The following is a 25,518-nucleotide window of genomic DNA, read 5'->3' on the forward strand; positions in this document are numbered from 1 at the left end:
GTGACCCTAACCATACTTCTATCTATGATTTATTTACAAGATTATATGATTTAATTGGAACATGGAGAACCACCCAGGAAAACAGTACAACCACGATACTATATGGCTCTGATCTTGGCTGATTAATTAGATGAACTATATGTGGTGTTGGGGTGGCTCGTTTGGTGGTGTTTGGGCTTGTGTGGTGGAGCAGGTGAAGGAAGCTGTGTCTTCTGAGGGACTGCAATTATAGGGACTAACACTTACATATAGGAATTCTTTGTAAATGCCTCGTAGCGTCCCTATGCAATCACACCTCGGAAGTGTGGTATTGTGCCTAGCTAGCACATGCGTGGTTGGGTTCAAAGTTCTTCGGAACTTTTACGTGAATTGTGGTGAAAGTGTACAACCTCTGCAGAGTTAAAACTAACTGGTTAGCCGTGCTCCCGGTCAAGAGCGGCTTGGACCCTCATATGATTAATAAACTTGAAGATGGATATAAACCATAAGTGTACTCACCCTTACTTACTGCTGCTCAGAAGGAGAAGTTGTATAAAGATTTTGAAGATGATGCTGAGTTCTAGGCGTGCGCAACCCCCAATCGATTGCCTGTGAAGTTGAAGGCTTCGTTTCCAGGATAAGCTGTATAACTCTGATAGTCTTTAATTGTTTTAATTCTCTTTTACGTGATACTGTTACTGATTATTCACTTATAATATCTCTATATGTATGAAACTTGATCCTGACATACATATAACTATGCATTCGGTTTTGTTTTTAAAACCGGGTGTGACAGTGACATCTTGTATCCGGGTGTATCTTTTACTACATTTTTTATTGCTGAAAATCTTGTAATTTTTTGACCTACCCAAAGTCCTTTAGTGAAATTCAGGTGGGATCCCCGTGACTCTAAAAAAAGTCTAAAGTAATCTCACAAGATTCATAAAAATTAATATCACAAGAGTTGCTCTTCCTCCCAATCAACTGTACTTTTCCGCTACTTCCATGATGAGCTGCGCGAGCTCCGCTTGCTTTGAGAACATGGGCATGTGACACTATGTAAGAAACGATAAAAGAAGACACTATGTTTCGAGACGCAAATACTAGAACGCGTCTCCAAAATATTATTCCAGATGTGTCGGTTCAAAACCCGTCTCCAATATGGTCTTCCAGGCTTTAGAAAAACAAAATGCGCCTCCAATGACGACTTATTCCAGACGCGTCATAACAAAAAGTGTCTGCAAAGTATTAGAGACGCGGTTCAACAAAACGTGTCTGCTTTATGCAGACTATAGGAGACGTGTAACACCCCGGGTGTTTACGCAGTATTTTAATTAGGTGCCTGCACGGTAATGGTGTAGGTTTGCTATGCATCATGTGCTTGAATTACTTAAAAAGGATCTTTTTGTAATTATGAAAGGTTGTATGTGTAATTATGATTTTATGCAAGGTCCTTTATATAGTTAATTGTGTTTATAGCTTTTATGGAGGGTGTTTGTGCAAAATTTCAGTGCATTTATTGCATGGCAACCAATTTTGCTTGTAAGTCTATGTTTGTAGTGAATTTACGTTGAAAAAGACAAATTTCCTAGATTTCAAAATCCCTTCAATGATTTTAATTTTAGCTCTTGAATCTTTGGTCAAATAAATTTTTGCACAACATCAAAGTTGTAGATCTTGAAAAGTTGAACAACTTTCATGTTGGGCACTTTTTCATTTGAGCTTTAGTTCAAAAGTTATTGCTTGTTTACAGAAAGGTCCCTGGAACTTTTGGAAATTGCAAAATCGTCCTTATGACCATCTCCCCACCCTGCTCTGCTTCTCGCCGCCGGCCACCGACAGCGCCGCCCGCCGACGATTTCCCGGCCTTCCCGGCCATCAATTCGCCGTGCGCTGGCGCCCACGCGTCGCGGACGAGCTCCTCCCCCGCCTGTTGCCTCGCGCTGGCGCCTCCACCCCTCGCCACGCCGCCCCGCCGCGCCCAGAACCTCCCCGCCGGCTGCCACCTCGCCGCCGCCGTGGAGAGCCCAAACCAGAGGCCCAGCTCTCGATCTTTCGCGCGCCTGAGCACTACCAGAAGCCCCGCGCTCTATTCCCCTCCTCGTTTCGCCAGTTCCCTAACCCCACGCCCCAGAACGCCGCCGCCGCTCACCCCGAACGCCGGCGAGCTCCACTCCACCGCGGAGCCGCCAACCCAGGCCCGCTCCACCCCTACATCCCCCACCTTTAGCACCGCCTCGACCTCGCGCAGCTCCCAGGCCACTTCCCCTCGCCTGAACCTCACCGGAGCACCCTCGCCGTCGCTTGCCTCCGCCGCCGACCCGCCCTGCTCCGCCGAGCCGCCGCTTCCGAGCCCCTCCGCGCAACCCTAGGCCACCCAGAGGTGCGCCTTGCACCCGTGAAGCTCACGCACCCCTCCACTCTCGCCGCCGGTGAGCCCCTCGCCGGGAAACGGCCGGTCAACCGCCGCCTCCCCTCTCTGACCCGGCCCAGGGACCTCGGGTTGAAAGGAAAGAAAACCCAGGGGGTTATTTGCATAGGCATAGACTCAGATGAATAGTGCCAGTAGGGGCTGCTTTGTAATATTTTCAGTGAACTTTGAAATTCTAGATCAATTCGTAGAAAATTCGTAAATTAGCAAATCTTGATGTTTTGGAATCCTCTTGAAGAGCTCTATGCAGTAGAACCAGAATATGTTAGGCCTTAGTTGCAAGTTTTTGCTGTAGATGTTGTTTTGTGTTACTAGGTGTATAACTACTTGTTCTTTAATCTTTTTCTTATCTGATGCTTGAAAGCTTGTTTTGCTTTGAAATTTTGGTGGTAGTTTACTCATGTTACACTAGCTTTGCTATAAAAATTTCATGATCAGTTCTTTGTTGTAGCTTTTTATTTGATTTAATCTTTGTTTAATAGACTTTATTCATGGTAAATAGTTTCTGTTCTTAATAAATCCTGAAAATATTCATGAGTGTTCTTCTGGAGTATGTTAGCTTGTCCAGGGAGTTTGAGCTTTAGTTCATGTCTAGAACAGGAGCAAAAATTAAATCTTGCTAAACTGATGTCTGTTTAGTTTAATTTTTCTGAATTAATTCCGTGCAGATAAAATCATGAAAAATTCACAGCAGCTAGATCATCCCTGTTTAGATCTCATGTTAAATTTTGAGCTTCTGATCTTCTTTAGTTTGACCTGTGTAATTCTTGCTTGTTCTAGATGTTATCTGAGTAAATGATTTATTGTGATTAAATGATTACCTGTCTTGGCATGATTTTTGTAGGGTAGATTACTTTATTCATGTTCTGTTTAGAGTAATTTTGGTAGATTTTATTACTGTTTGTACTTTGATTTGTTGATTTATTTACAAACCATGACTTAGTGGTATGATAAATCACCACCACTCATTTTATGAAGTTAGTTAACTTCTTTTGTGCTGTTAATCATGATGCCTTGTGTAGTTAAATTTGTCATTTAACTACTCTATAAACGATTGCCCATGTTTGTTTATAATGTTGTTCTTGCACTGCATATAGATACGACTACTTTGTCAGACGGGACGTACGAGTTGATTCCGGAGTCTGACGGAGGTGATCTCGAAGCTCAAGTGAACACTGCGGAACTAACTGAAGCCCCGAACCAAAGTTCGGAAGAGCCTAGCGCTGAAATAGTTAGCAATTACCGAGAAGGCAAGCCCCGGACATAACCTATATTTCAAATTATTATCATTTACTGTTATTACTTACTTGTGCATTTACAGTTCTTAGGATTTGAATTGAAACCCTAGATGCATGATCCTAGGAACCTATGTACTGAACTCTAGACCTAAGTTCGACTATCTGCTAAGCTTATAGGAACGGTAAAAGTCGAGTGATTGCCTGTCACTCGCGAGCTTTATAGGAATTGCTTGTTTACTTTCTGTTATCAATATAAGGACGACGGACGGGGTTGTGTCGATATCATGTCCTATGTGAGACCCCGTCTGTGTTGATGAACTTGCTAAGGTCGCGGTGTGTGGTAGTGCTGGTTAAGTTTTTGAAAGTACTAGTCACATGCCGTAAATATGGTACGCGGCAAGCCTAGTAGCCGATTGGACCGGGGAGTGGATATACCTCCCACTCTATCAGTAGGGATAGGTTTTTTTTATATGTTGCGCAACACTACGACTTCTAGGGACAAGGTTCGGCCTTGGAGCCCTGTAGTCGGGGAGAGTGGCACTATCCACAAGCCGGGAAGAAAGGTTAACGGTTGTTTGGGAATGACCCGACGGTATTCCAGACGTGTGTGCTAGGTTACCCTTGCAAGGTTGAATTTCGATTCAGAATCGTCCGCCTCTCACGATGAAATGAGACTGCTTGATCTCTTTGCCACACAGAGTAATAAGAGCAACAATATTCTTATTAATCTTGATGTTTGCTTAGAAGTTTCACCATGAATGGTTAGTAGATGCTTACATAGAATGGTTAATCAACTAGAATCTTGAAGCTAAAACTTGAAAGTAAGGACCTACTCTTTATTGCTTTTCAGCAAAGGAAAACCAGAGCCTTACAAATGCCTTGCATAGTCTAGCTAAGGTGGGCTACTTATAACCGTTGTCGGTTAAGTCTTGCTGAGTATTAGAATACTCAGCCTTGCTGTTGAAATCCTTTTTCAGGTATGAGTTTTGAGGATCAGATCGCTAGCTTGACCTATCCTTGCGCTTTGCCTCCTGGCTGGTCCGTAGAATGGGATACGTCTTCGGCCGGCAATGACTATGACGAGTGATACCCGGCTTGGGCTAGCTTGGTATACTTTTGGCGACGTGTTGTAGAAATCGTGTTTCATCTTCCGCTGTTTAGACTCTGAATTTATAATTATGGCTTGTATAACTGTTTTACTTAAGTTGGTTTTGTAATAATGGTTTGAACTATTTTGTAATCACTACTGAACTTGCCTGTGTTGTAAATTTTGTGGTTGTAATATCTCTGGACTCGCCTTCGTGCGAGGTATGCTTGTTCGATCCGAGAATCGGTGGTTGTATCGGGACGTTACCCGACAGACCAAAAATTGTTCCGTTTGAAGTGCGTTTAAGCTAATGTTGCCTTTATGGTGATGGTTTACGCACTTGAGCCGGGATAATTTAGGCGGTTCTGCCACAGCTGGCATCAGAGCTACAAGCATATACCAGAGGTGTTGGAACCTTAAAAATCGTTTTCCATATAAAATTGGAACCATAAAGAATTTCGGAAAACTACGTTGGATTCGTTAAGAGTTGTGTTTAGAACGTAAAGTCCTAGGGAATTTATGGGAATTACTAGGTGGTTATTTTCTGTATGGTTTATGTTATCTGACTTCCAGCACTTTACATTTTGTCAAACCATACTCACAAGCAACTCTTATTATTGTAACGACGCACCTACGTGAGGTAAGATGGTAAGGATCCTCAGTCAGCTGAGAGAGTCTGACCTTCCCGTCGGTGATGCGAGCCGAACGCTGCCCTCAAGCAGTGGCTTACTTGAGGTGCTCCCAATATACCAACGATTAGTTGACTATATTGGAAGTAAAGTGTGCTCAGTCAGCTGAGGGAGTCTGACCTTCCCGTCGGTGATGCGAACCGAACGCTGCGCTCAAGCAGTGACCTACTTGAGCTGCTGCCAATATACCGACCTCGGTCGACTATATTGGGAGTAAAGAAATTTGTGAATACGCCTCTGAGTAGCGTATGCTAACGTTGGCCATACGGCGGAAATTGTATGGCTGCCGCTTCTATAGTGAGCGGTAATGTTTGGGAACGCTTTCATGAATGCTGGCATGAAAGGTTCATTGGATATATATATATGTTCTGTCAATCTTATGCAGGTACACTAACCGCGATTCGATAAGCTAAGAACGGTTAGAATGTATCGAATAGCTATATAGGGAGAGCCGTATTTATGTATACCACCGTGCTAACCACGTAAGCCCAACGATAGTTGGCAATTGTTTATCTTGTGAGGACGGTCAGGACGTGCATACATATCTGGTTGATGTTTGATTGGTTCATGATATTTAAAGTTGCTACATGAGCTTTTTAAGGAATTTCTAGTATGAATCGTTATAAGATAAGTGTTAGTGTGCTTAAAACATGAGTGAGTGAAACTCTGATTTTAGTAGCATGCTTGTTACGATGCTTAGATTTTCCTTAGATAAAAAAAAATATGGTTTCGAGTCATGCCTTCCTCCTAAGCCCCATCTTGTTGTTATAAGGATCTTTTCATTCCTTAGAATCTCAAATGATGAACCAGTACCAATTGTGGTTTATTATTCTTTGAGTAGGAATCATATCATCTTGTGAATTAGAATCACATTTGTTTTACCGCAGTCTTCTTAAAGCTTTATTTGAGAAGTCTTGAGATAATTGCATTACTCACATTTGAATCCTTTTTGATTCAGATGGCGACTTGTTCCCAGATCTTTTGGGATGAGGAGGGAAATGCTCATACCGATTGTCTGTACTGGGAGGGTTTTCCGAGGATTCTTTGGGATTCACTTCGTATCTTCCACTACCCAGATCCACCCCAGTACACGGGACGCCAGTTTTCGGAGGATGGAATTAAGAAGAACAGAGTTAAGATGATCATTCCTCAGCACCCCACCTTGGAGTGGCCACCGATTGAGATTGAGGTGATTGGGTATCGTCTTGTGGATGCGTTTGAGAAAGCAGCTCTCAACGCTATCACCACTTTTTGTGAGCACCACCCCGAGGAGGTAGCAGCATATCCTATTGGTTTGTTTCCAGCAGTCCGTACTGGCGATGCAGAGTGGCTGTTCAGGGTCACACACTTTGGGCACTTGATTGGAGATGTAGCGGATGAGACTATCGAGGCAGTAGTCAGATATATGAATGCCCAGTCTCACTACCAGATACTTCAGCAGCGACACATGGACCAGGTGATAGACTTGGCCCAGAGTTTTCAGCGAGGTCTTCGTCTGAAGGATATTCAGATTGGGGGACTTCAGGATGCCGTTGCTGGGAGGGACACTGCTATTGCACAGTTTGAGCATCAGGCTATGGAGTATGGTGCTGAGATAGAGCAGCGCAACACAGTTATCGGATTTCTTCAGGCACAGGTGAATGAGCTGCAAGCAGATTGGGCTGATGCTTTAGCACATGTTGGTATGCTCCAGGAGCAACTAGATGCCCCAGCTGAGCCGGCAGCAGCAGAGGAGGACCCAGAGGAGATCGAGGGAGTATCTGACTTAGATTCAGAGCACGCACTTGCTGAGCCTAACCCTCAGCCGGACGACTCTTCTTCCGGCAGCGCCTCTTCTGTGGGCAACCTCGACGACTTCTAGGCGACTTAGACTTGTCCTAGCTAGTTGTGTTCTCTTGTTGTAGCATATGTATATAGGGAAGATGTTTTTGTAAAATAGCCTTAGGGAGGAGTACCACTTGTTGTATTATACGTGGTAAGGTTAAGCGATGTTAGGTTGTAAGAACAAGGCTGCTTTGGATGTAATATAAGTAGCGACTACCAGTTTGGAAATCATAATCCTTCTACTTAGCAAATCTCTTTATTTGTGCATTTTCACGCCGTTTGATGAATACAAGAGGTTGCAAATTTTTGTGGCATATGTGCTCATCAAATGTTAGCATGTTGAATCTGTGAGACTAAATTTTAGTCCAACCCCTTCTATGATCTCTGTTGTTTAGCAACATAGCACATGGCGCTGAAGAGTAAATTGCTAGATTATTTCCTTTACCCTTTGCTCTCAGCATTGAGTCTTTATACGATGGAGCCTGAAGCTATCTAGCAGCTGACCAGTTTTGATTTTTGTGGGTTGCACATTTATGTGTTGTGCATATTGTGCTACACCGCATCTAGTTACATTTTTGCTGATTTTGTTTTATCCAAATGTATGATCATTGCATGTACCATTGATTTTGGAAGCGAGAAATATGTATCTAATGGATGTCTTCCATGATTACAGATGGTTGGTCATACACGCGGAACGCCTGATGGCTTTGGTTGTGAAACTGGCAGTGGATCTCAGCAACCACCGCCACCCCCGTCAAATCTGGCCGAGTTAATGGCCATGCAAACAGAACTGCTTCGCCAGCTAGTCCATGGGCAACAAAATCAGCCACGCCAACAGTATGGAGGAAGGGAGGCACAACCAGCGGGTTACCAGGAATTCTTTGGTACCCAACCTCCACTTTTCAGCAAAGCTGATGACCCATTGGATGCCGATGCTTGGCTTCGTACAATCAATTCCAAGTTTGCTTTGTTAGCGGTACCATGTATTGATGCGAACAAGGCCCCCTTTGCCGCCCAACAGCTTCGCGGTCCTGCACGTTTATGGTGGGATAATTATTGTGAAATGCAGCCTGATGAACATATCATATCTTGGGAGGAATTCAGAACTGCATTCAGATCACATCATATTCCGGATGGACTGATGGAGAGAAAGTTGAATGAATTCTTGGCTCTAGATCAGGGAACCCGCACTGTTCTTCAATATGCACAGACCTTCAATCATCTGTGCCAATATGCGGGCCATCATGCTGATACTGATGCCAAGAAACGTGATCGTTTCCGTCGTGGCCTCAATACTAAGCTCAAAGAACGTTTAAACTTGGTTCAACCCCATACCTATAATGAGCTGGTGAATATGGCCATTACACAGGAAGATTGTATTGCTGCACATCGTGCTGAGAAAAAGCGGAAGGCACCAACGGGACCCTCGAGTGCCCAGCCACCAAGGTATCGCCTGGTGCAAAATACTCCACCTAGGCCTCCACAAAGAAATGCCCCAGTGGGTAGGTTTGTCTTTAGGCCGCCTCAGCAACAGGGAGGATTCAGACCTCCAGTGCCTCAGCAACAGCAACAACAGCAGTTTAGCCCAAGGCCGAATGCCCCACAGTTCAATAGTGGGAATAGTAATAATCGATGTTTCAACTGTGGCAGTGCTTCTCATTTTGCCAAGAATTGTCCACAACCCAGAAGAAACAATCCAGGGCAAAACTCTAATCAGAACAACAACAACAACAACAACAACAACAACAAGGGCAAGGGTAAGAGGCAAATAATGCAAGTCCGGCAAGGGCGAGTTAATTTCACTACTCTTGCAGACCTTCCAGCAGGAGCACCAGTAATGACGGGTACTTTCTCTATCCACAATAAACCCGCAGTCATATTATTTGATTCTGGTGCAACGCATAGTTTTATAAGTGCCAAATTTGGAGCAAGATTAGGATTGGATTTTTGTCATACTAAGGGATCGTTTATGATAACAACCCCTGGTGGGAAGATAGCTTCCAATCAAATCACTAGATGTGTGCCAATTAAGCTGGGTAGCAAATTGATAAAGACAGACTTGATCTTGCTGAATTTAGAAGGCATGGATGTTATTCTAGGCGTGAATTGGATGACTACACATAAAGTGCTATTAGATATCTCTTCCCGGGCTGTCGAGATAGATTCACCACATCAAGGAGCCACCATACTCTATCTACCCCAACGAGAGTACATTAACTCTTGTGCCTATGTCGCAAAAGAAATTAAACTTGAAGATATCCCTATTGTGTGGGAGTATGCGGATGTGTTTCCAAATGATTTACCTGGAATGCCTCCTGATAGGGACATCGAGTTTGTTATCGAACTTCAACCCGGTACCGCCCCTATTTCTAAGAGGTCGTACCGAATGCCTCCAAATGAATTAGCAGAATTGAAAGTCCAACTCCAAGATCTTCTTGACAAAGGTTTTATACGTCCAAGTTCTTCACCATGGGGATGTCCAGCCCTGTTTGTGAAGAAGAAAGACGATAGTTTGAGGCTATGTGTTGATTATCGACCACTCAATGCGGTCACTATTAAAAACAAGTATCCTCTTCCCCGCATTGATATTCTGTTTGATCAGTTAGCTGGAGCTAAGGTTTTCTCTAAGATTGATCTTCGTTCTGGCTACCATCAAATAAAGATCAAGCCTTGTGATATTCCAAAGACTGCTTTCTCTACCAGATATGGACTATATGAATATTTGGTTATGTCTTTTGGTCTTACCAACGCCCCAGCATATTTTATGTACTTGATGAATTCAGTCTTCATGCCGGAGCTGGATAAATTCGTCGTGGTTTTCATTGACGATATCTTAATCTACTCCAAGAATGAAGAAGATCATGCTGAACATTTGCGTATCGTTCTCCAACGATTACGAGATCATCATCTTTATGCCAAATTCTCCAAGTGTGAATTTTGGTTGGACAGTGTGAAATTCTTAGGTCACACTATCTCCAGTGACGGTATATCTGTTGATCCAACTAAAGTACAAGAAGTGATGGATTGGGAATCTCCTATTTCAGTTCATCAAATTCGCAGTTTTCTTGGTTTAGCTGGATATTATCGTCGATTCATTACTGATTTCTCCAGAATAGCCAAGCCTATGACGGAGTTATTGAAGAAGGGAGTGAAGTTTGTTTGGAATGATAAGTGTGAAGAAGCTTTCCAAACTCTCAAAGCAAGATTAACTACCGCTCCAGTATTGTCTACACCGGACAGTACTAAACCTTTTGATGTCTATTGTGATGCGTCGGGTACGGGACTTGGTTGTGTGCTTATGCAGGACAACCGGGTTATCTCTTATGCATCAAGAGCTCTCCGAGATCATGAGAAGAATTATCCAACCCATGATCTGGAGTTAGCAGCTGTCATTCACGCTCTTAAGATGTGGAGACATCATCTTATGGGAACTCACTGTAATATTTACACTGACCATAAGAGTCTCAAATATATCTTCACTCAAGCGGATCTCAACATGAGACAGAGACGCTGGCTGGAGTTGATAAAGGATTATGATCTAGAAGTGCATTATCATCCAGGAAAGGCTAATGTGGTTGCGGATGCACTCAGCCGCAAGTCACAATGCCATTGTCTATCTGTAGAACCATTCAATGAAACTCTATGCCAGGAAATGATGAAGTTAAACCTAGAAATGGTACCTCAAGGAAGTTTGAACCATATATCCCTTGAGCCTACACTTCATGATAGCATCATCATGGGACAATTACATGATGAGGGTATCAAGGTTATCAAGGAAAAGTTATCACAGGGAGAAGCAAAGTATAAATGTTTCAGAGTGGATCATAGGGGAGTTCTATGGTTCGAATCCCGACTAGTGGTACCTAAGGATCATCAGCTTAGAAAGCAAATCCTTGATGAAGCACATCTATCGAAGTTTTCGATTCATCCCGGTGGTACCAAGATGTACCATGATCTCAAACAAAATTTCTGGTGGACTCGAATGAAAAGAGAGATCGCCAGATATGTTTCTGAGTGTGATGTCTGTCAAAGAGTTAAAGCTAGTCATTTGAAAGTAGCTGGTACTCTCCAACCTTTATCTATTCCATCCTGGAAATGGGAGGACATCAGTATGGATTTTATCGTTGGTTTACCCACTACTCCTCATAAGCATGATTCTGTTTGGGTAATAGTTGATAGACTCACCAAGACCGCTCATTTTATTCCAGTACACACCACTTATTCTGCCAAGAAGTACGCAGAGATTTATCTCGATCAGATTGTTCGTTTACATGGTATTCCAAAGACGATTATTTCTGATCGTGGGCCTCAGTTTATAGCACGTTTCTGGGAGCAAATGCAAGAATCCCTTGGAACAAAACTGATTCGTAGTTCAGCTTATCATCCACAAACAGATGGGCAAACTGAACGAATCAATCAAATCCTTGAAGACATGTTGAGGGCATGTGTTATTCAGTATGGCAAGAATTGGGTTAAGTGCTTAGCACTGGCAGAGTTTTCATATAATAACAGTTATCAATCCAGCTTGCAAATGGCACCATTTGAAGCATTATATGGTCGAAGGTGTCGAACTCCTTTGAATTGGTCCCAAGCTGGAGAACGCAAAATTTTTGGGCCAGATTTAGTCTCTGAGGCAGAGGAGCAAGTCAGAATTATTCAGGTTAATCTTAAAGCAGCTCAATCAAGACAGAAAAGTTATGCAGACAAAAGGAGAGATCCTTTACAATTCGAGGTAGGAGACTTTGTATATTTGCGAGTATCTCCTACTAAAGGTGTTCAACGCTTTGGCTTAAAAGGGAAATTAGCACCCCGATACATCGGACCATTTGAAATTATCGAAACTTGTGGACCCGTTGCCTACCGACTCCGTCTTTCATCTCAATTGGCCGCCGTTCATGATGTCTTCCATGTCTCACAACTTCGGAAGTGCACCAGGGTACCTACTGAAATCCTTGAACCACAAGATATCGAAATTGAATCCGATCTATCTTATACGGAGTATCCAATCAAGATTCTTGACACAAAAGAAAGAAGTACTAGAAGGGAGAAAGTTAAAATGTACAAAATCCAGTGGAATCAGCATACTGTAGAAGAAGCTACTTGGGAAACTGAAAATTTTCTCCAAAGAAACTTTCCCGACTTTCTTAGAACCAATCCAGGTACCAAATCGTTGCACCCTTTTCTTTCTATAATCTCGGGACGAGATTCCTTTTAGGGGGGAAGGCTGTAACACCCCGGGTGTTTACGCAGTATTTTAATTAGGTGCCTGCACAGTAATGGTGTAGGTTTGCTATGCATCATGTGCTTGAATTACTTAAAAAGGATCTTTTTGTAATTATGAAAGGTTATATGTGTAATTATGATTTTATGCAAGGTCCTTTATATAGTTAATTGTGTTTATAGCTTTTATGGAGGGTGTTTGTGCAAAATTTCAGTGCATTTATTGCATGGCAACCAATTTTGCTTGTAAGTCTATGTTTGTAGTGAATTTACGTTGAAAAAGACAAATTTCCTAGATTTCAAAATCCCTTCAATGATTTTAATTTTAGCTCTTGAATCTTTGGTCAAATAAATTTTTGCACAACATCAAAGTTGTAGATCTTGAAAAGTTGAACAACTTTCATGTTGGGCACTTTTTCATTTGAGCTTTAGTTCAAAAGTTATTGCTTGTTTACAGAAAGGTCCCTGGAACTTTTGGAAATTGCAAAATCGTCCTTATGACCATCTCCCCACCCTGCTCTGCTTCTCGCCGCCGGCCACCGACAGCGCCGCCCGCCGACGATTTCCCGGCCTTCCCGGCCATCAATTCGCCGTGCGCTGGCGCCCACGCGTCGCGGACGAGCTCCTCCCCCGCCTGTTGCCTCGCGCTGGCGCCTCCACCCCTCGCCACGCCGCCCCGCCGCGCCCAGAACCTCCCCGCCGGCTGCCACCTCGCCGCCGCCGTGGAGAGCCCAAACCAGAGGCCCAGCTCTCGATCTTTCGCGCGCCTGAGCACTACCAGAAGCCCCGCGCTCTATTCCCCTCCTCGTTTCGCCAGTTCCCTAACCCCACGCCCCAGAACGCCGCCGCCGCTCACCCCGAACGCCGGCGAGCTCCACTCCACCGCGGAGCCGCCAACCCAGGCCCGCTCCACCCCTACATCCCCCACCTTTAGCACCGCCTCGACCTCGCGCAGCTCCCAGGCCACTTCCCCTCGCCTGAACCTCACCGGAGCACCCTCGCCGTCGCTTGCCTCCGCCGCCGACCCGCCCTGCTCCGCCGAGCCGCCGCTTCCGAGCCCCTCCGCGCAACCCTAGGCCACCCAGAGGTGCGCCTTGCACCCGTGAAGCTCACGCACCCCTCCACTCTCGCCGCCGGTGAGCCCCTCGCCGGGAAACGGCCGGTCAACCGCCGCCTCCCCTCTCTGACCCGGCCCAGGGACCTCGGGTTGAAAGGAAAGAAAACCCAGGGGGTTATTTGCATAGGCATAGACTCAGATGAATAGTGCCAGTAGGGGCTGCTTTGTAATATTTTCAGTGAACTTTGAAATTCTAGATCAATTCGTAGAAAATTCGTAAATTAGCAAATCTTGATGTTTTGGAATCCTCTTGAAGATCTCTATGCAGTAGAACCAGAATATGTTAGGCCTTAGTTGCAAGTTTTTGCTGTAGATGTTGTTTTGTGTTACTAGGTGTATAACTACTTGTTCTTTAATCTTTTTCTTATCTGATGCTTGAAAGCTTGTTTTGCTTTGAAATTTTGGTGGTAGTTTACTCATGTTACACTAGCTTTGCTATAAAAATTTCATGATCAGTTCTTTGTTGTAGCTTTTTATTTGATTTAATCTTTGTTTAATAGACTTTATTCATGGTAAATAGTTTCTGTTCTTAATAAATCCTGAAAATATTCATGAGTGTTCTTCTGGAGTATGTTAGCTTGTCCAGGGAGTTTGAGCTTTAGTTCATGTCTAGAACAGGAGCAAAAATTAAATCTTGCTAAACTGATGTCTGTTTAGTTTAATTTTTCTGAATTAATTCCGTGCAGATAAAATCATGAAAAATTCACAGCAGCTAGATCATCCCTGTTTAGATCTCATGTTAAATTTTGAGCTTCTGATCTTCTTTAGTTTGACCTGTGTAATTCTTGCTTGTTCTAGATGTTATCTGAGTAAATGATTTATTGTGATTAAATGATTACCTGTCTTGGCATGATTTTTGTAGGGTAGATTACTTTATTCATGTTCTGTTTAGAGTAATTTTGGTAGATTTTATTACTGTTTGTACTTTGATTTGTTGATTTATTTACAAACCATGACTTAGTGGTATGATAAATCACCACCACTCATTTTATGAAGTTAGTTAACTTCTTTTGTGCTGTTAATCATGATGCCTTGTGTAGTTAAATTTGTCATTTAACTACTCTATAAACGATTGCCCATGTTTGTTTATAATGTTGTTCTTGCACTGCATATAGATACGACTACTTTGTCAGACGGGACGTACGAGTTGATTCCGGAGTCTGACGGAGGTGATCTCGAAGCTCAAGTGAACACTGCGGAACTAACTGAAGCCCCGAACCAAAGTTCGGAAGAGCCTAGCGCTGAAATAGTTAGCAATTACCGAGAAGGCAAGCCCCGGACATAACCTATATTTCAAATTATTATCATTTACTGTTATTACTTACTTGTGCATTTACAGTTCTTAGGATTTGAATTGAAACCCTAGATGCATGATCCTAGGAACCTATGTACTGAACTCTAGACCTAAGTTCGACTATCTGCTAAGCTTATAGGAACGGTAAAAGTCGAGTGATTGCCTGTCACTCGCGAGCTTTATAGGAATTGCTTGTTTACTTTCTGTTATCAATATAAGGACGACGGACGGGGTTGTGTCGATATCATGTCCTATGTGAGACCCCGTCTGTGTTGATGAACTTGCTAAGGTCGCGGTGTGTGGTAGTGCTGGTTAAGTTTTTGAAAGTACTAGTCACATGCCGTAAATATGGTACGCGGCAAGCCTAGTAGCCGATTGGACCGGGGAGTGGATATACCTCCCACTCTCTCAGTAGGGATAGGTTTTTTTTATATGTTGCGCAACACTACGACTTCTAGGGACAAGGTTCGGCCTTGGAGCCCTGTAGTCGGGGAGAGTGGCACTATCCACAAGCCGGGAAGAAAGGTTAACGGTTGTTTGGGAATGACCCGACGGTATTCCAGACGTGTGTGCTAGGTTACCCTTGCAAGGTTGAATTTCGATTCAGAATCGTCCGCCTCTCACGATGAAATGAGACTGCTTGATCTCTTTGCCACACAGAGTAATAAGAGCAACAATATTCTTATTAATCTTGATGTTTGCTTAGAAGTTTCACCATGAATGGTTAGTAGATGCTTACATAGAATGGTTAATCAACTAGAATCTTGAAGCTAAAACTTGAAAGTAAGGACCTACTCTTTATTGCTTTTCAGCAAAGGAAAACCAGAGCCTTACAAATGCCTTGCATAGTCTAGCTAAGGTGGGCTACTTATAACCGTTGTCGGTTAAGTCTTGCTGAGTATTAGAATACTCAGCCTTGCTGTTGAAATCCTTTTTCAGGTATGAGTTTTGAGGATCAGATCGCTAGCTTGACCTATCCTTGCGCTTTGCCTCCTGGCTGGTCCGTAGAATGGGATACGTCTTCGGCCGGCAATGACTATGACGAGTGATACCCGGCTTGGGCTAGCTTGGTATACTTTTGGCGACGTGTTGTAGAAATCGTGTTTCATCTTCCGCTGTTTAGACTCTGAATTTATAATTATGGCTTGTATAACTGTTTTACTTAAGTTGGTTTTGTAATAATGGTTTGAACTATTTTGTAATCACTACTGAACTTGCCTGTGTTGTAAATTTTGTGGTTGTAATATCTCTGGACTCGCCTTCGTGCGAGGTATGCTTGTTCGATCCGAGAATCGGTGGTTGTATCGGGACGTTACCCGACAGACCAAAAATTGTTCCGTTTGAAGTGCGTTTAAGCTAATGTTGCCTTTATGGTGATGGTTTACGCACTTGAGCCGGGATAATTTAGGCGGTTCTGCCACAAGACGCGTTTCAAACAAACGCATCTCCAATGACTACTTATCCGAGACACTTCAATTCTAGACGCATTTTGAGGTAAACGCGTCTGGAAAAGAATGAATATACAGACGCATTTTGAGATGCCCTGTCTTCACTCGCTCTGTCTTCACTCTCCTTCTTCCCGTTGTGCTCTGCTCTGCTTTTTGGGACCCCGGCGATCGTCTGGCAGGCCGGGCGCGGCACGGCGGACGACCGGCTGGCCGGCCGGCGACCTACCCGCGGAGCACCGTATACCCACGCCATGCCTCGTCGTGCTCGATCGCGCCTAGTAGGTAGCTAGCCCCGGCCCCCCGCGCACGCATACGCGTACTCCCCGGCGGCCGCCGGCCGCGCGCGCCACCGCCGCCGGGGGCCTCCCACCGCCATTGGACCCTCCCACGCATCACTGGCTGCCCGCCGCCGCGCATCACTGCCCGTCGCGCATCACTGTCGTCGTCGTCGCCGCGGGCGGCTAGGCAGCAGCTGGCCGCGTGTGCTCGGTCGTCGTCGTCGTTTGGTCGTCGCCGCACATCATCAGGCAGCCCCCTCTGCATCCCCTCGTCTGCGGCGTCGTCCAATTAGGGGACGATGGCCGCCCTCTGCATCTCGCCGTGCTGGTCTCTCCTCCCCTGCCAAAAAGGTGAGTTTTTTAATTGTTCATTCATGCACAAATAGTTGAAATAATTTATATTATGTATTTAATATGTACATGTAATTATATATATTGAATATATTCAATTTGTTGAATAATATTTTTTTATTTTGTTGTTGTAGTCTTATGGAGCCATTAACTTGTTAGCATCACCTTGCGCCGCACATCCCCACGGCTTGGTCACTAGCTGCATAGCTAGCCCCCAAGGTGAGATTTTGAAATTCATGCATAACTCTATTATTGAAATCCCCACAGATTTTTGAAATTCATGAATAAATTTTAATTTTGTCGTGCTCGAATATGTAGATGGCAAACCGGACGTGGATGTACCTTAAGAACCGCACGTGTGGTGAGTACTTGACTGGTTTGAAGTCATTCATAGATGCAGCAGAGACAGATCAGTTGAAGCAGGGCAAGTCCGCCATAAGTTGTCCATGTGTTGACTGTGAGAATGACATTCAGTTCTCAAGTTCAGTTCATGTCCATACCCATTTGATCATTCGAGGTTTCATGGATGACTATATTTGTTGGAATATGCATGGAGAAGAAGGTTGTAATGCTTGAGACCTTGAGGCCGGCCGTATGCATCAAGAAACCGCTTGTAACGAACAATCTGGAAAATTTTATGCTTGTCAAGATGAGGAGGAAGTACACTCTGACAATCAGGCTGTTGGGAATGATCTTAGTGACGATGACCTAATACAAATCGGTGACAACTATGACCATGTGGCTGATCAATTGGAGGAGATGGTGTGTGATGCCATGGGGTACGATGGGCATACTATTTTGGAGTTTGAGAAACTGAAAAAGTTGGTGACAGACATGAAGACACCACTCTATCCGGGCTGCAAAGGGAAGTACACGAAACTATTTTGGACGAGGAGGGAGTGCGGCGGGCGTTTGGACGCCGCGGTGCGCCGCCCATGGGGACGAAGCGGCCGTCCCCACAGCGCATCTGCAGCTGCGCGTAGATCTGGTGCAGGGACGCGCCGCCCATGGACGCCATCGCCGTCGTCGCCGGCGAAGGGGAAGGGGTGGGGGTCGCCGGTGAAGGGGAAGGGGCGAGGAAGATGGAGAAGGGGTCGCCGGTGATGGGGTCGGCGTTTCGATCTTTATGTAGATGGAGAAGGGGAAGGGGCGGACCTAGCGAGGGGAAGGGGACACATCCATACACATCGAACTTCCTTAACTGATGCGATGGTATGGGCTCTGCGCTTTCGATACAACGGCCGCGGTTCGAGTCTTGGAGGCTGTTGGTGTCGCCCCATTTTTTGTGTTTTTGCACCACCCAAAATATATGTTCTGATAATATGTACAAAAAAAATATGGTTTTATCACTGAAATTCCAGAGTAGCGCAATGGTTTAGGTGTGTCGGCCGGAACTCGTAGGTCTCGGGTTCGAACCACGGACCAGACCAAATTTTTTTGGTTTATTGGCGCAGCAGCTTTCCAATATATTCATAATAAATTAGACATGCATACTGAACTGAAATTCTAGCATACTCCAATGGTTTGGCCGCGCGGTCTTAAGTCTACGGTCGCGAGTTCGAGTCCCTTCAGAGGGCCCTTTTTTTATTTTTATTTTTGCAATTTTTGTGGGCCGGCGAGGCCCAAAAGAGCTCTAGGGTTACCCCCATACTGACATGCCGCTCGTCCCCTCCCATCCCGACAGTGCCACCCCTCTCATCCTGACACGCCGCTCCTCCCATCCCGACAGTGCCGCCCCTCCCCTCCCCTCCCCCATCCAGGCAGAATCTGGGACCTCTCCTCCCTGTTGCGCCCGCCATCGAATAGGCAGCCGCAGGCAGGCCTACCAGGAAGCGCCGCCATCGCCCATCTCCACACGGAGGCGCTGGCGTCAAGATCGAGATGAGCGCCGCGTCGCCACCGCAGGGCCGCTCGCGGGTGTAGGCCACCACGCGGAGTGCAGCTCACGTGCAGGTGTCCATGGCGGCGGCATAGAGCTGCCGGCCACCAACTACTTTATCAACGTGCTCATATAGGTCAGTGGCACCATTCCTTCTCTCTCTGCTAGTCTAGGGTTAATTGGAGGGGCATCTGAATGTTATGACCAAGTTGTACCTTCAATTTCTGGCAAACTGATTTGCTTAACCTTAACCCCGTGGACCGTGGTTCTGTGTTTTGGAATTCGAATCCCTCGTGAATATACATGAGAGAGAGAGAGTAAGAGATTAATTGGTGTTCCAACTTATTATTGTACACAAAGTGTAGCTTTGGCTTAATCTTAGGCCATATTATTGTACATCCCACTGCAATGTTTTTATGGATAACTGGAATATATGTGCTCTAGTTAGTTTTATTCAGTGCATAATTGCTTTTCATTCTTGCTGCAAGGAAAAAAATTTCTAGGTAGATGAACTGCAATTTCTGTGGTGTAGTGAAGCTTCAGCTCAAGTTTTCTGTTCTTATTTTCTTCTAGTCATTCTAGCTAGGTAGATGAACTGCAATTTCTATCAAACTGATTTGGTTAACCCTAACACCGTGAGCAAATTTATTTAGGAGCAAATTTATTCTAGTATTAGAGTGGTTAGTGTTAGTTTGTTTTAGGAGCTAATTTAGACTAGTACTTTTTTGGCATAATGGTTTAACATATGCAAAAGGCAACACAAGAGAAGGACTAGGCTTGGAATACTTCAAGCACCGCGTGCTTCGCTTCATCAAAATATGGTTAGTGTTAGTTTGCTATGATATTATTGGCCGAATTAGTACTTTATTTATGGTAATCTCTTATCATCTCATGATTGTTAGGTGAGTTCTGAATCAAGTTGGGAACATGAAGCTAAGACTGGGGTGGCTAAACCTGGTAACGAAGCGGGATCAGATTATGAACAGAAAATTAATGGATCTGCTGTACAGGAGCTTGATGACACTGATGGTGAACATCAGCAGCCTGGAGCTACGTGTCGGGTTAGAAAGCCAAGGACATCAACAAAGTGGCCAGTGGACAAGATGGTAGTCGCAGAAATTGATGAAGTGGGCTTACCCACAGAGAGAAGACATATATTGAGGTTGCGGAAGCTTGCTGGTCTGATTGCTAGACAAAAGCTCTCATTGGTCATGCCCAAATTCAATAGCCTCACCAAAGTGGATAAGTGGAGATTATTTGATCAGTATGTCACACCCTTCTTGGAGTTCCCGGCACAGATGAAGACTGCAGGGTTTAAGCAAGTCATGAAGAGGACAGCCAAGAGTTGGAGAACCCATAAGAGCAACCTTGTGTGCAATTATATCGCAAAAGGACTAGAACTGTTTGAGCAGCACCCCTACATCGAACAGAAAGACTGGGCAGAGTTTGTGAAGTTGAAACAATCTGAACCAGTCCAAGAAGAAAGTACAAAAGGAAAGGTTCTTCGGGAAAAGAACGTGCACAACCACCACATGGGCTCATCAGGCTATGAAGGAAAACTAGAAAATGGGAGGAAGAGGACAGAAAATTAGAAGCTCTAGGGATCCCTAATCCATGGGATGAGTACCCAGACGGGCGGCCCAGGTATTGGCTGCGAGCTAGGAGTACTCTCGAGATTTCAGAAGGTACTGCTCGGATTAGGTGGAACCAAGAGTCAACCAAGAGAGTGGCTGAACATATCATAGAAAAGCAACAGCATGCAGAGTCTTCAGGCATAAGCTGGGTTAGGGAGCAAGATGTTCTAACTTCTTGTTTAGGCCCTGAACAGCCAGGGCGGGTGCGTGGTGTGTCCAGCTACAAGGGCTGGAAGCACGAATGGCCACAATTTTCGTCTATGTACAGGAAGAGGAAAAGGATAGCCTCGGTGGATGTGGAGAAAATAAAGGCTGAACTTAGGGTTGAGGTGACAGAGGATATAATGTCAATGCTTGCTGCACAGGGATTGCAGATACAACCAATTTCCAGGAACCCAAGCCCTGCACCTGGAAGGAGGAGCAGTTGTGCATCTGCTTCGGAGCCTACAAATGTGGATGGAAATAACAAAGAAGATCATCATGAGGATATGGATTTGATGAGGGTGGATGTAGAGAATAGAGAGGATCAACATGACGATATGGATTTGTTGATGAGGGGCCGAGATTTAGATCTTGATTCTTTAGATGTTCTGACCGACCCCACACCTTGTGCACTCCTAATCTACCCTGGAGGTTATCAAATTGAGGTTGTAAGGGGTCTGGTTTATCCAAAACAAACAGAACTACACACAGTCCCAATTCTCGATGACCATGTAGTGGTGAAGGTTGAGTATGTACACATGAACTTTGATGATCATGTGCTTAAACCTCCTCCAAATGATGAGACCTTAACTCTTGGACAGGCTCTTATGCAAAGGATACAGTGGAACAGGCGTCATATTATTGTGAACCCTAAATCATTGGATGGTTCTTCTCAAAGTGTGGTACAACAAATAATGGATGCATCTGCTGCCAAGAGTACATCCTTAATTCCTTCAAAGGATCCAAGCAAGGACATTTCTAGGAGTGCATCTGGTGACAAGAGTGCTGCTGCTGTTGAGAAGCCATCCAAAAGCAGCCAGCCTAAGGCGGCGGCGGCTGCTGCTGACAAGAAGGTTGCTGCTGCTGAGCCTGACAAGAAGGCGGCTGCTCCTGCTGCTGTTGACAAGAATGCTTCTGCTGCGTCTGAGAAGAAGAAAATTGCTGCTGCTGCTGCTGGGAAGAAGAAGACTTCTGCTGGTACTGCTGCTGCTGAGAATGCTTCTGCTGCTTCTGAGAAACTAAAAGCTGCTGCTGCTAGTGCTGCCGCTGGGAAGGCCTCTGCTGGTGAGAAGAAGAAGGCGGCTTCTACTGCTACCAAGGAATCCAAGAAACAGCCATCAAGTGTATGGACCAAAGCACACCCCAAATTCACTTATGGACAAGCTATTCTAACTGAGGCAGAACTACTTGTCGCTGGAACTTCCACTGTTGAACTCCACAATTACTACATGAAAGGTTGTAAGGGAAATAAAAAAATGGCATTGTGGTGAAGTACAGGCGTCAGCATTTTTGGCATGATCGTGACACAGAGGTTTTCCTTGTTGGATTCGATAATTTATATGACCTCTTCAAATTTGATGCATTGGATGTGTCACTTCTGCACTGTTTCACATTGTAAGTTTCAATTCCTCTACTATCTTTGACACCAGCATATAGCACTAGCTAGTTAGGGTAATGTATAGTTTTACTTGCTTCATTCCGTATGCTTGCTTGACATTGGTTTTAATTTCTTAGATCTCTGCTTCAAGAAACTAAGTCAAAGGCCATGCCTGTGGGCTTTCTTGATCCTGAGCTAATGTCCCTGTCAAACATAACATCTGACAAATCTTATGTGGTGGATTATTTGGGAAGGGCCCTCAATCATTATGCTAAGAAGGAGATAATTATGTTTCCACATAACCCCGGTGGCCACTGGATTTTAGTTGTAATTATTCCAAAATGGAGCAAGGTTTTGTGCTTCGATTCTCTCAGGTCCAAGGCACGTGATCATACCTTGTTGAAAGAAGTTATTGATGAGTGAGTACTTTGTTCCTAACCATCACCATATTTTATAAGTTAACTTTGAACAGTGATGAATAACTGAGCATAAACAATTTTCAATTTACATGCTTGTAGGGCATTTAATTCATCATTCCCAGTCAGGGGGAAGGGAAGTAAGAGCTTGACACATGTCTCCAAGTTCTCGGTAAGTGCATGTTAAGACCAAACGTATATAAGGGATTAAGTGTCTTGGTGATTTTTGTGCATTGACTTGTTCAGTCTCCAATAAATTAATATTTGTATTTCTGTGTAATTGTTGCCGGTGCCACCAGCAATCTGCTGGTAATACCTGTGGTTTCTACACACCATATCACATGCTAGAAGCAATGGAAATACTAGGAATGGATAATTCTTTGGTACAAATCAACTTATCTCTATGATTTTTTGTTCTGCATTTAGTTTCTGCATATTCAAATCAACTATATCCTTCTGCTTTATTATTTGTGCCTTGTTCTAAAAATATTTTACTGAAATACACAGGATTTTGAAGTGATGACAAATCCCATCGACCAAGATGTAATGGTCAAGATTCGAGAAAGGATTGCCTCCTTCATAATGACCCGAGAAAGGATTGCCTCCTTCATAATGACCCAGGTGATCAGCCCTAAAGGAGAGTTTCATTGCGACAATCCAGGTCTTAATTATAATTGAACAAAAAATGTCAATTGTACTGTTCTGTGTATGAAACCAAGGGCCTGCAGGATATGAAACATGGTGTGCTGTTCTCTGTGTATGTATTAAGTTTGATCTTGTACAAGATGATGATGATGAACATGATGTGCTGTTCTTGTACTATGTATGAAGATGATGAACATGATGTGATGTTCTTATACTATGTATGATGATGATGATGTGTATCTGCCAATTCTGTGGTGTTTCTACTCTAATGCATGTTCTGCCAATGAGCTTCTGAATTTGTGAGCAACAAAAAAAAAAACACAGACACGTCTAAACTAAAATGCGTCTGGGCTATATTTAATAAGGGAGATGCGTCTATACTCAAACGCGTCTCTAATCAATTCATTAGAGACGCGTCTAATTTATACTGGTGTCTCCATTTTTATTTAAAGGAGACACGGTTAAATAACGCGTCTGGGATAACCCTACAAAGGAGACGCTTGTTGAGAAAAATACGTCTCCAATAAGCATTACCAGATACGCGTCTAGACAAAGCCGCGTCTACAGTATTGTTATTGCAGACGCGTAAAACCACGTCTCCAATGAGTGTTATTGCAGACGCGTAAAATCGCGTCTCCAATGACACCACATCAGTGACACAAATTTACAGACAAAAATGGATTTCGTCTCCAATAAGCCTCCATCCGCGTCTGTAATGAGTGATTCTGACATAGTGCGATCTGCTCCACGGATCGCTCTCACCTCCATGCGGGGGCCATAGGAGGCCGCCATCCGCCGCTGCTCCTTCGCCGGCCACGTCTTGTCTTCCTCGGCGACGACGAAGACTCGGCTCACCACGCCGTACCTGCCCTCCATCAGAACTTTCTCCCCGGTCATGACCTCGTCCCTAAGGAACATCTGCGCCGGCCTAACCAGCAACCTGGCAAGTGTCAGATCCTTCGTTGCAATGCGTCGAACGCAGCAACTGTCAGCACCTGTCGTCCATGGTTAACGTCACAGTTGCTAAGCAATCAGGAGTGACTTTGTGTGACCTCTGGAGGGCTGAGCTGATACATCCTCCGTGACATCCACTCGGGGCCGACCAGGAATGTTTCCGCTGGATTCTCCGAGCCTCTCCCCACAATTCCAAATGTGCAATCCAAGAAGGAATGCGACGCTGAATCTCCTTGGAGATGCTAATGTTCGTTCGTGGAACATCAAAGAAGAAAGTGATTCAGATAAGAATCGATTGTTTTTTGTTTTCTTTCCCTTTTGGGATCCTTGATGCTTGCTCTAAATATCACGATACAGAAATCAATCTGAACCTGTTCCAGGACCGCTGACATGGGCCAGCCGGCGACCGGCATGGGCGCGGAGACGAAGATGGCGACGGCGACCTTCTCCAGGTGGGCTTCCATGGCGAGCGCGAGGTTGTGCCCGCCGAAGCTGTGCCCGACGAGGACGACCTTCTCCCTCGGCGGCGCGGCGGCCACGACGCGGAGCAGCGGCCGGGAGTACTCCTGGAACGAGCGCACCTCCTCGGCGCGCACGGCGCTGGCGCCGCACGCGGGCAGGTCGAGCGCGGTGACGCGGTGGCCGGCGGATTCCAGGACGGTGGCCACCTTGTACCAGCACCACGCGCCGTGGCAGAGGCCGTGCACGAGCACGAAGTGGTGCTGATGCTGCCTCTTGCTGATCTCCTCCATCCCTGAACTCATGGATGGTGAAGTCAACCCAACCTTTGGCAAGAACAACACCAAGAGGCGACGGACATGGAGCCCGGTTCACTTGGGTCTGTTTTTTTTTTTCCCTGCCTGACCATCACATGCACACACGCACACCCACCCCCTATTATTCCTACAAGGACATTTGAAAAACTGAATGGGCAGATCCCTCCTTCCTGCCGTTGTTCTCCGTCATCGCATACTGCACGTGCACGAAGAGGCGAATAATGGATTTGCAACGCGACGGCTCTGGTGATATTGGCGTCTGGTTAGACTGACCCCAACAACATTGGCATCACCAAAGGCAAACCGGATATGCCCCTTCAATCCATACTGTGCATGACCAAATTGTCTCCAACAGAGTAGGCATAAAGTAGCAGGCACTTTGCCTTCGAAGAGAGAGACGAAGTAAAAATACATGACCTCTCACTTGCAACGCATTTGAGGAGTGGACAAGGACCGTGTGTTGGAAGAGGAGCCGGAGGCAAGCAGGCGGCACCACGCGAGGACACGTATGAGAAATGCTATTGCTGTTGGAGACATGACCAAACACATGCCTGTTGCATCACTGTACACACGAGGCAGTCCTCAATTTGCCTCTCAAAATTGACTCTCATTATTGGAGTCAGATAGAATGCTAGTGCCAAGGCACTCGCTTTTCAGCTGCACTTTGCAATTTGGTAGT

At 45.0% G+C, this 25,518-nt stretch overlaps 1 protein-coding gene across 1 annotated transcript; it reads right to left on the reverse strand.

The window, feature by feature from the left end:
- Positions 1–959: 959 nt before the first annotated feature.
- On the reverse strand, positions 960–24,941 carry LOC120676837 (probable esterase PIR7A). Its single transcript, XM_039958166.1, has 4 exons — positions 24,435–24,941; positions 24,162–24,305; positions 23,849–24,066; positions 960–1,032 (listed from the first exon to the last, which is right to left on the reverse strand). Exons 1-4 carry the CDS (start codon positions 24,825–24,827, stop codon positions 960–962), a joined length of 828 nt encoding a protein of 275 aa, XP_039814100.1. The 5' UTR covers positions 24,828–24,941.
- Between the last annotated feature and the right edge of the window lie 577 nt (positions 24,942–25,518).

Source organism: Panicum virgatum, chromosome 5N, assembly GCF_016808335.1.
Source record: "Panicum virgatum strain AP13 chromosome 5N, P.virgatum_v5, whole genome shotgun sequence".
In the NCBI taxonomy this organism is placed as follows: domain Eukaryota; kingdom Viridiplantae; phylum Streptophyta; class Magnoliopsida; order Poales; family Poaceae; genus Panicum; species Panicum virgatum.

Bases quoted from the DNA above. Each gene is read 5' to 3' on its own strand.
- LOC120676837 (XM_039958166.1), bottom strand. From the start codon at position 24,827: ATGAGTTCAGGGATGGAGGAGATCAGCAAGAGGCAGCATCAGCACCAC. The intron at 24,067-24,161 runs GTCACACAAAGT...ATTGCAACGAAG, and splicing joins ATCAGCTCAGCCCTCCAGAG to GATCTGACACTTGCCAGGTT. The intron at 1,033-23,848 runs TCGCACTATGTC...TCTTACATAGTG, and splicing joins AGAGCGATCCGTGGAGCAGA to TCACATGCCCATGTTCTCAA.